This window comes from Hippocampus comes, unplaced genomic scaffold, assembly GCF_001891065.2.
Source record: "Hippocampus comes isolate QL1 unplaced genomic scaffold, H_comes_QL1_v1.1 scaffold348, whole genome shotgun sequence".
Lineage (NCBI taxonomy): Eukaryota > Metazoa > Chordata > Actinopteri > Syngnathiformes > Syngnathidae > Hippocampus > Hippocampus comes.
This window is the reverse complement of record NW_017806071.1, coordinates 378,104-389,627: the sequence shown is the minus strand read 5'-3', so window position 1 is coordinate 389,627 and position 11,524 is coordinate 378,104. Positions and strand designations below refer to the sequence as shown.

At 44.3% G+C, this 11,524-nt stretch overlaps 1 protein-coding gene across 1 annotated transcript; it reads left to right on the top strand.

The window, feature by feature from the left end:
* The first annotated feature begins 311 nt into the window (after window positions 1–311).
* On the top strand, window positions 312–10,967 carry stk17a (serine/threonine kinase 17a). The gene is made up of 7 exons (XM_019893906.1): window positions 312–756; window positions 4,342–4,554; window positions 8,009–8,156; window positions 8,981–9,107; window positions 9,219–9,267; window positions 9,418–9,594; window positions 9,706–10,967. The coding sequence occupies exons 1-7, from the start codon at window positions 572–574 to the stop codon at window positions 10,079–10,081; spliced, it is 1,275 nt and encodes a 424-aa protein (XP_019749465.1). The 5' UTR covers window positions 312–571; the 3' UTR covers window positions 10,082–10,967.
* The last annotated feature ends 557 nt before the right edge of the window (window positions 10,968–11,524 follow it).

Here is an 11,524-nt window from a genome sequence, read left to right as displayed (position 1 = left end):
CAACAATACAATTGATATGCGATATATTAGAGTACTGTACAGGCATATCTATACCTCGCTGTACGTTAGAAATGCTTTAAAAATTATTATTTCTTTATAGTTTCAACTGTGAGAAAGGAAGGGCAGACAGACTACTATCATAATATCTGTGTCAAATTCTGACAACCATGATACGTTTGCTGTTCAAAAATGAAATGAGTATTGTATACAGTATTATATTGTTACGGCCTCCTTTGTTTAATCCGATTGGTGAGTTGACTTGTCACTCCAGACGTTTCCATAGTTACTGCAAACTCCCAGCCAGAGAGTCGGGGAGCGAACCGCTGACAAATGGAAAGCCAAACACAACGGACTGATAACTTGCGCACGATGAGCTGCCTCGATGCCTTTTTTTGACTGAACATTACGATTTATTTTCATTTCTAACCAACGGTGCACCTTTAGGCGAATGTTTCAGTGCCTTTGGTCGTGTATTTTGTTGATTCAACTTCTGGCTCTGCAGTGACTTCACAGCAGTTTCAACGGAACTTCTTTTTGGTTTATTCAACGTTTTCATTTTCCAAAAGGCGCCATGATCCCCGAATGTCCAAGTGTTGTGGAGACGGTCGATAGGACCAAATACCAGAACAGCCCGCCTGCCGAACCGAATCAGATGAGTACCGCCGTCGGAGGCTTGTTGAGGCATATTACAACCGTCATCAAAAATGAACCTTTCACCGATCATTACACCATCATACCCGGAAAAGAGCTTGGAAGGTAAGACTGCTTCAACGGCTGTCCAGTTGGGCAACAATAATAATAATCATCATAATAATAATAATAACAACACCATTTGACTGTGTTAATGCAAAAGCAATAACACCTTTCAACCAACACAACATTCCGGCTCTAATTTGTTTTACAATAGTGACAGTTTTGACTTTGGAAGTGACTGTATTGATCTGAAGAGAATCACGTTGAAATAAACAAATCAGCATGTATTGTGTTGAATTTAAGCATTGCATCATAAAAAAAAAACTCGACGTGTATTTGCGGAATGAGAAGTTCTTTTTTGGCCACATCACTGCAAGATTTGAATCGGTGTCAACACGTTTGGGTTTTTTTTGTCCTTTCAATATTGGATAGAAATGTACTTTTTTTTCATAGCCACCCTCATTTGGTGATGTGTGCATGCGTATCTTCCCACTAGCGCAACAGCTGCACACGCACTGGAAAACAACACTCACGCCAAACCCACACGCATGTCAGGCTTCACTGAAAGCAACATATTTATCTGATCTTTATGCATCTGCATGAATTTATTTTTCCACCCGCTTTTTTTTTCCCCCCTTCCGAAATCACATGATGATCTGTTGCCATGCAATGAATGGCTTTAGTGAGAATGTAAAAGAATGGATGTGTTGAAGCACATGTGACCCTTTGGAGGCCCAGTGGTATTTCCAAGGCTTGCTGCAGGTTGGCATCAGTCATGACTTCATTCCCCCCCCTCTTTCTGCCCTTGAACCGCCGCTTTGGTCAGCGAATGTGCTCAAAGCACTTCAAAACAGGTTAAATCCTGGAAGTATTGACTTCGGAATGTTTCCATTGTTCACTCTGGGTGGTCTGTCCTGATCTCTATTGTTGTAATACAGTTTAGTGAGGCTGCTGAGAAGTGAAATGAATTTCTGTACGTGTTTCAGTTCCTCTGGGTGATGATCATTCATAAAGTCACGAGCCCTCTACAGTTTTGCACGGAATATTCTGTGAGAAGGAATAATCAGCCGCACTGACTGGTGTTAATCGACTCTTTTTGCCAGTAGTGTCTGTTCACCTCGATGTAACCCCCTCAGATAAGATTTGTTGGCTGAATCCAAGTTAATTCGGTCTCCTCCTCGAAGAGCTGCATGACCGTGTGCGTGCGCGTGTCTGGCTTTGTATGGCCTGACATTGTGACTCAGCTTAGCGACCAGATCAACATCAAAAAGTTTAAGTTGATCTGCAGTGGCCATACCACTCAGCATACATAGTACAGCATTGTCGCCCCCAAGTCATCTGACAAAATTTCCCTTGAGCCTTCGAAGACCGCTCAATCAACAAATTGCACTGGCGATTTTTTTTTTTGCATGCATTCTAAATGGGAAAAAAACAAGAAATGAAAGTAATTCAACAAATCAGGGTCCAGTTGCCTTGATTCGACCTTTGCAGATTGTTCTGAGACTCGACATACAGATGAAAAAAAAAACCCACACAAGCACATTAGATTTTTTTTTTGTATTAGCATGTTGACAGTGAGTTAAACATTCATGAAAGGAAATGATTGGCCCTTTTTAGTTTCGAAACCTGATTTGCATTGCATGCCGCGACTCCAGGGCGGATAAGTGGATCAGAAAAAAAAAAGACAAAAGAACATTTGGTCTCTTTAAGCGTTTGTGTGAGAAAAGCAAGCAACGTGTTTGGTGAATAGCTTCATGGATGGACATCCCTCAGCTCACAGCATTCCCGTTTTGTTGGAAACCGCCTGCGCTTATGGACTGAACTGGAGCTTATTTTCTGCACATTTGGTCTCATAGCTGCACTGATTAAAAAAAACAAAAAAAAAAAACATTACAGTATTTGTCTCCTTGGCTTGTATGTTGTAAAGTGAATTTTGGACTGTGAAGTGAACAAAGTGGCCCCTGACAGGCAGTCGATGCTGCGGCGTCAAGCGAGTTGTCAAATATCAAACTGAGGTTATAGATGTGTAACCTCCTGCCCGGATCAATCTTTAACTTTGTCGAATGAAGCTAAATTCAAGCTTGAGCACTGAATTGACGGACACCAGGCTCATTTCAATACCGTGAATTCAGATACGCTCCAATCGAGTCATTAACAGGCTCCTGCAGAGCTAACGAAGTCAATCATTTGCTCACATTTTCAAGCCTCATATTTATTAGAGCACAGCCATATGAAAATAATGAGAACTTCTATTTATGATACTTTCCTGTATTGACCCTCCCTGAATGCTTCCGCCAATAGACCTCACTAGTTTGCATGCATCAGTCAACCTTCCGTATGAACCCCCCCCCAGCCCCCACCAGATGGCTACCGAGCTGGGCTTGAGGATGTAGTTGAAGATAATACTCTCAATATGCCCCCGCCGCGGAGTCCCAGATGGCCCCGTGGCCAAGCTCATTCCGTAGAGTCTGCAAATGTGAGCCTACAATGGAATTCCATATGGTTAAGACACAAAAGCTGCGTGACAGGAGGGCTACGCTCGTATTAGCTCATGTGGTACTCGACTAAGCTTTTGAGTGATTGCGCCCGCCACTTGCCCGCAGCAAGCAGAGCGCATTTCCCCGCAAGGGGAAACAATCAAAGTTGCCGTTTCCTCTTCATCAGCACCGACTGCAACTTATTTTATATCGCACAAAAGCATCAGGGTGTAGCCCGTTAAGCGAGGCTGCCGGCTTTAGAAATGTGCTGACACGGCTTCGGAACAGGCTGTGGTCATCCAGTATGGTTTCTAAAGAGTTGGCCTGGTCTCCCAAACCACTCAGCAAACAGCGCGACGGCCGTTTCCAGTTATCGCCACACCAAAAACGTACCGCTACCCACCGTTTTTAGCAGGAGTTGACTTTCATTGCGTGCGTGTCACAGTCCAGTGCCGCGACCACATGCGGAACCAAACAACGTGCATAAAAAGCACATTTTGATTTTATTTTTTTAATGTGGGGGGGGAGTTAAAGCTGTGGTCCCCGGAAAACCCAACTTTAACTCGGAGGCAAGCAAACAAAACTGATAATTGGAACACAAGGGTTAACTGAAAGCAAAACGGGCACCATGAATTCAAATTAAAAGGCTTGCATTAAGATACAGATGAACTTGACGCCAAACAGAGCCCAGCCTGAAGCATTTCCAAGTCTCATGTGATCGTCACGGGGCTATTTGGGGTTGTCCTCCTACAAGTCACATTTGATTCCAAACTAAGAGATGTAACTGGAAACACAATTTCACATTGAAATAGATTTGCACCGCTTTATTTACAGACACTCAAGAAACTTGACCTTTGCCGAATGACACGGGGGTGGGGCGGGGGGGGGGCAGCTACGTTGCCGCAGCGGATCTCATCATCCATTTTGCGAGGCGGCTTAAAGCGTTGTCATCAGTGTTCACCCTAAAAGTATGCGCAGAGCTCCTACAATCAAGTTCACGTCTGGCTAGTGAAGTGGTATCGATACCGTCGGATCGGAACATTTTTACAACCAGAACAAATGCAGCATAGGCATCCCTGCATCGTATAAATAAAAAGTACGAGTGTCATGAGGAGTCGTTATACAAAAAGTCTTCACATAAATATTGACAGAATTGTATTTTTGTCGACAGGGGCAAATTTGCAGTGGTCCGAAAGTGCGTGAAGAAATGTACAGGTCAAGAATACGCCGCAAAGTTCATGAAGAAGAGGCGAAAAGGGCGCGACTGCCGCATGGAGATCATCCACGAGATTGCCGTGCTCGAGCTGGCGACAGACAGTCAGCGGGTGGTTAGTCTTCACCAGGTCTATGAAATGGCCTCCGAGATGGTGCTCGTCCTGGAGTTGTAAGTATCTTGTTTTCTCGGAATGGAAACTCCCACCAACGCGTGTATCGTTTGTTATGGTTTGAGGTTTGCAGAGTTGAGTGAAGATGACCCAAGGGCTGCAAAGGAGGGGTTGCGGGGGTGCAAGGCATGATCTCAAAATAGTATTTATTTAAAAAAAAAAAAAAATGAAAACATGGCACTCCCACACAAAAAAAAATGTTAAATCAACAGAAGTTCAAAAAAAAATCTGATAAAATGTAACAAACCGAAATCAACTCATCACGGTAAGGAACAAGACAGAAACAACAACATCGGCAATGAACAGACGCTGACTGAATGAATCCAGGGAACTAAATGCAAGCAAACTGACGAGACAACAAGGTCCACCTGGAAGAGACAGCTGGATGAGAACAGGCGCAAACTAAAACCTAACGAGCAGGGCAACGACCAAAAAAAAAAAAAAAGGCTACACAACATAGAACATGGCCATCTATTTTGATTTAAAGCGTGAATTTGTTCCTCACGGGATTATTTCCGCCCCAACAGCCGGACAACGGCACAACACACGTCACGCGGTACCCGAAGAACGAAGAAATAATCAATTTTCAAAAATGTACCGTTCAAACAGGATGTACTCATTTATGTCGAGCACTTTTGCTTGAGTGTTTGCTCTTTTTAAATTTCAACATGACGAACTGGGCTCCATTTGAATGGTCCAGCTAACACAAACTATTTGAACAATGTGGCTGGCCTGCATCCAGCCAAGCACGCGCACACACACACACACACACACACACACACACACACACACACATCCAGCATCTTGCTGAGTGTAGTTGTCAATGATCTCATCCCAGTGGTCACGCCGGGGCCATGCTTGACCTGGTTCCCACAGAAGAAGGTCTCTCCGTCTCAACTTTGTTTTAACTCTCCGTTTTCATGTTGTCACTTACTAGCGTGACTCTTCCCACTACACACACACACACACACACACACATACACAAATTGGGGTCAAAGTTGCGTTCGGCTACTAAATTAGACGGTATCGACCCGCAATGGATCTGTCTTTTCTGACCTCTACGTATCCATGACACCACCCCACCGGCATTCGCAGGCGTGCACTTGGATGTAGCTTTAAGATTACTTGCCTGTTTGTCAACGCCATCGCCCAAGCTTTGACGTTGACTGTTAGTCATTAAATGAATCGGCATTACTCTCCCCCCAAAATGGACCCAGAGGAGTGTGTCAGCCCAGCTTAGTGTATACGATAGCTGAACACATTTAGTGGAAGAGCATTTAATTGTTACACTAGTCACTATATGTTGCTAGCATAGATAGATGAACGGTACGGTGGTCGGAATCGGAATCGCCGGTGTAAAAAATTTAATCCGGTGGGGAGACTCGCATGTTGAAAAGATTGAAATTGAGATCCATGCTGGCTGAACTCCAGTTCTCGTTCAAACAGTTGAGGCGGACAAGCGCGCGTGACATGCCAAAGCGTGGCCCCTCACCCAGAGAAAGAGAGAGGTCACGTGAGGCCACAACAAAAAAAAAAACAAAACAAAACAGCGGGCTGACAGTTCGAATGAACTTGTCAATATTCTCCACAGCAGATTTTCCAGGCTGACGAATGTTCAGCGATATCTTTCACGTCTGCATTGACCTACAAAAACATATCGGGATCACCGTCTGTCCTCTGACTATCAATCCCAAAATATCAGATGACAAATCTCAATGAAATAATGGTTGACCTTCCCTCACCCTCAAATGTGCTAGTGCAACATTTGCACATATAGCTCATTTACTGGATTTTCATAGTTGTTTTTAAGGGCAGGTTTTATGATTAAAAAAAAAAAATGACACGATACATTTTCTTGGTACAAAATAATTTTAGGAAAAGCCTACTAGACCATTTGAAACCTGGCATTTAAGTTTAGGGTATGGAGACTTTTTTTTTTTTTTTTTAATATCCTCTTGATATTCATACTTGAGAAAAAGTGTGTTTGTGTATGTATTGCATAAATACACGGCAAAGCAGTCCGTTCCATGTGTAGGAGCGCTCATTAGTGTGAATTGGCCCAAATGGGGGCCCCGTGACGTCACGCTGTGTGTATTTGGGCAAATGAGCGTCTTTTGTCTGGAGTGTGTTTTTGCTGAAGAACTCATGAGTGCAGGATGTGGGGCACGCTGAGGCATTCACATGACCTCACTCGGATTTTTTTTTTTTTTTTTAACGTCTTCCTCAGTATTGTCACACTTGTAAAATAAGCATTTTTTTCGTTCCCCGCTATTGTTTGCAAAGAGTCTTGGAAAAATGTACATTGTTGTCATGTGTTTGTGTTTAGGTCAGATACTGGGTTTCTTTCCCTCCGAACTCGTGAAGCGGAGTCACAGCCAGTATGTGATCAAAGTCGAATCGATCCATTTCCACCACGTCGTAATGCCGCATCATTTCATTTCCATCGATTTAGCAACTCCCCAATCCGACTTTGCGGGGTCTCGTGAGTTGATGAACGTGACCCGGCACCAGGTTTCGAAGCCTCATTTGAGGCATCGGGGCAGCGGGCCAGTCGGCTTTTTCTTGCTTTTTGTTCCTGTCGGGTAGCCGCAAAAACTGGCGATTGTTCATTCAACGTATAATCATTTTAATTGAGTAATTCATAGTTGGGCATTTTGCTTCTGGTGAAAAAGTGAGCACGCAACACGTTTGGAGTAATTGGAACGCTTTGATTCTGCTTGATTGGAAAAATTCCTTCCAGTTGAGGAATTAATGAGGTCTGCGTCCTATTTAAAAGTGTGGCGGCGAGGTGGCAGAGTTGATGAGTGATGAGAGAGGAGTCCCACACTGCACGGTTACTCTCTGGCTGCTCGCGTGGGGTTTTCCATTCTAGAAACGTGCCCGCTAGCAGCAACCGGGACAAGTATTTTCCACTTTTTGGAGTCGATATTTGAAACATCACAGTCATTTGTGACCCACTGATGTATCGGATTTTAGCGCGAATCCTCACCTCGTACCCCCCCCCCCCCCCCCAACACAACTCAATTACACGCGTGAGCGGACAGTGAGTACAACGTGATATTCCGATCTCAGCAGGCGACGTCCAAATAACGTATTTCAACAGCCGCCGAAGGGGATGCTACTTTGTAATCCTGACTCGCCTGCCCCTGTTTTCCTTTTCACTCATTGTCAGTTTGCGACGCTCACAATACGAGAAATGAACGATACCTTATCTGACTTCCAGACTGCTTGATTTCTCTCCCGACAACTTTTGTCATGTCAGGCTTGATTTTGCTACTTTGCTCGACATTTCTGCCACCGCCCCCCCTTGCTGGACACTACTATGTAATTATACGTGTGAGTGATCTATATTTATATTTACCCGGGGGAAGAGCATATCTGTGTACGTGATCCTCCTCTGGCCGTGCGCCGCGCGTGACTTTTCATCCCATTTGTGCACGTTTCCGCGGCCAGCGCTGCGGGAGGAGAAATCTTCAACCAATGCGTGTCGGATCAGGAGGACGAGGCCTTCAGCGAGAATGACGTCAAGAGGCTCATGAGACAGATCCTGCAAGGAGTCGCCTTCTTACATCAGAGGAACGTCGTCCATCTGGACCTGAAGGTCTGCGGATCGAGTCGTACGCAATTCAGTTGTGCGGACCAAATGAATTGAGATCTCTTGCCGGCTCACCCACCCTTCCCGCCCCCCCCCCCCCCCCAACACAACTCAATTACACGCGTGAGCGGACAGTGAGTACAACGTGATATTCCGATCTCAGCAGGCGACGTCCAAATAACGTATTTCAACAGCCGCCGAAGGGGATGCTACTTTGTAATCCTGACTCGCCTGCCCCTGTTTTCCTTTTCACTCATTGTCAGTTTGCGACGCTCACAATACGAGAAATGAACGATACCTTATCTGACTTCCAGACTGCTTGATTTCTCTCCCGACAACTTTTGTCATGTCAGGCTTGATTTTGCTACTTTGCTCGACATTTCTGCCACCGCCCCCCCTTGCTGGACACTACTATGTAATTATACGTGTGAGTGATCTATATTTATATTTACCCGGGGGAAGAGCATATCTGTGTACGTGATCCTCCTCTGGCCGTGCGCCGCGCGTGACTTTTCATCCCATTTGTGCACGTTTCCGCGGCCAGCGCTGCGGGAGGAGAAATCTTCAACCAATGCGTGTCGGATCAGGAGGACGAGGCCTTCAGCGAGAATGACGTCAAGAGGCTCATGAGACAGATCCTGCAAGGAGTCGCCTTCTTACATCAGAGGAACGTCGTCCATCTGGACCTGAAGGTCTGCGGATCGAGTCGTACGCAATTCAGTTGTGCGGACCAAATGAATTGAGATCTCTTGCCCAAAGACAAGCGTGAGATATGCAGCTCTTGAGAACAAACGCGCTCTAACATTTGATCTTGTCCGGGGTTCCGTCAGCCTCAGAACATCCTTCTGACCAGCAACTCTCCTCTGGGCGACATTAAGATTGTGGACTTCGGTCTGTCCCGTATCGTCAGCAGCCAGCAGGAGCTTAGAGAGATTATGGGAACTCCCGAGTACGTTGGTGAGTGGGCGTTCCTCTCTTCTACCGCCTCGATCTGTTTATTCATGGTCATTATATCATTGTCGTTATTGGATTGTCCACGTCAGGTAGTTTCTTTTCCTCCTCTTACAGCTCCGGAGATTCTAAATTATGAACCCATAAGCACAGCAACAGATATGTGGTAAGAAGAAAAAAAAATGAAATGAAAATATCCTCGCTTATTAAATCGCAATTGCAATATTGAGAAGAAAAAAAAAAAAAACGGTGTCCAGTTTTGGATTTCTCCTCTTCGAATGAACGGTGTCCATCATTCTCCCTGTCACGCTTTTAGGAGCATCGGTGTTCTGACCTACGTGATGCTGACAGGCCTGTCGCCCTTCCTGGGCAAAGACAAGCAGGAGACCTTTCTCAACATTTCCCAGATGAATGTCAGCTACGACGAGGAGGAACTGCAGGAGCTGGACCAGGCCGTGTCCTTCATCCAGACTCTGCTCTGTAAACAGCCACAGTCAGTCCAAATAGTTTTGGTTTCTCAACTGAGTCATGTGCATGCTTTCAATTCTTTGCTTTTTTTTTTTTCATGGTGTCAATGCATGACATGTTTTCCGTATGAGCTTAGGGTTCGAGCCACAGCCGAACAATGTCTCCAGCACCCGTGGCTTCATTCCGAAGATCCTCAGGAAACGGAGACACGCGGTAAACGGCCCCCACTGGGAGTCCATGACTCATCCAGCGCAAGCGGCGGTCCCGCCGGTAGCCCGGAAAGTCCCACCACCACCTCGACTGCTTGCACAAACAGTGTTGAGGAGGAAGATGAAGGCCCGGTGACTGAGGACCTGATCGTCGTGGCCGCCTACACCCTGGGCCAGTGCCGCCAGTCGTCCACCGCCGAGAAGGACGCCCGGGTTGCCGACAAGAAGGCCAACTCCAAGCGCTTCAAGTTTGAGGAGCCCTTCACCGTCCTGCAGGAGCTCCCTGGGGAGTTCATCTACTGAAAACTCCCCACCCGCGGGAGCAAATCGAAAAGCATCATCGTGAAAAAAAAAAGGGATGCAACAATGTCTTCATCGCACGTACATAAACAATGTGATTCTAAAATGTTTACGGATATCACTTCGGGGGAAGTGGTGTTAGCACCCTCTATTGGCCAAACTAGGTATATTCATGTATAGCTTCAAAAAAAACATCTAATGATAAATGCATTAATTATAAAAAAATGTAGTTCTAATGAAAAAATACTTGAGTTAAAACAACTATACCACAAGTTAAAAGTGTAAATATAAGCTAAAAGTGTGTTCTCTTTTCATCTCATTGAGGGGGGAATGCCACCTAACATAGCACTTATGTAAATACACTGTACAGTACACGTCTGATTTGCTTATACAGGGGAAAACTTTTTTTTCCATCATTTGGTTGGTCTAATATACTTCTGTCTTGATTTCTTCATATTTTTTTTTCTTTAAGCTGCTCTTCCTAACTCTGCAACTCTGCTCTCACGTTGACACGCATGGTGTATTTTTTTTTTTTTTTTTTGTTTCTGGTGCTTGATTAAGGGTTTTTGTGTTTTATATTTGCCTTCTAACATCCATTTTTATTGTTCAATTTCTTTTTTTTTTTTTTTTGTAAATGATGGTTGTTCATTTAATTTAAGAGTACAGTACTGCTAAATATACATGTCACGTACCGGTATTTGTGCAACCTTCAGTATAGGGTACAACCTTCAAGGGCTGAGGCCTGTCAACCCAATAAATGTTCGTTTGAGTTGTACATGTTGACTGTGAGCGTTCTAGACTTCCACGTTGTTGGAATTACATGTTTGAAACAATGGGAAAATATTTGTACATGAATGTCCTGTACCGCAAATAAATATGTTGGGAGTTACACTTGTGATTTTTGAAAATATAGATTTAATATTTTTTGGGATATGATGCAGCATCTGCAGCTCTCATATATATATATTTTTTTCTCCTGTAGCGTGACCGCAGCCAAATATTTGCGACTTGGACGCACATACCTCAGGTCAAAAGTTTCCAGCATTTCGATAAAGAACTGCTTTTGCAACATATAAAATGAATATCATGTCTTTGAGAATGTTCAACTATGTTGAATGAAGGTAGAATTCAACTGAATTTGGTTCTTTTCTGCTCAGTAGGGTCAAGAAAGTTTCATTTGAAACGCTAAAAACAAACATTGCATTCTGGGCTGCATATGGTACCAACTGTATAATGTACAGTAGTTCTATTGACAGCGTTGTACATAATACAGCGACGCCGCCTTGTGGCTGAGATTAGAATTACACTCAAACAAAACTGAGTTGAGTTTGGACCCCAAAAACTGCGCATTAAGGAATGTAATTGTGTCTATAATCATGGATGTGATGATGGAAATAATGTTCGTCAGGGCAAATTTAATACAATAATGTATCAGTAATGTTTTGG

Bases quoted from the DNA above. Each gene is read 5' to 3' on its own strand.
- stk17a (XM_019893906.1), top strand. From the start codon at position 572: ATGATCCCCGAATGTCCAAGTGTTGTGGAGACGGTCGATAGGACCAAA. The intron at 4,555-8,008 runs GTAAGTATCTTG...TTCCGCGGCCAG, and splicing joins ATGGTGCTCGTCCTGGAGTT to CGCTGCGGGAGGAGAAATCT. The intron at 9,595-9,705 runs GTCAGTCCAAAT...GTATGAGCTTAG, and splicing joins CTGCTCTGTAAACAGCCACA to GGTTCGAGCCACAGCCGAAC.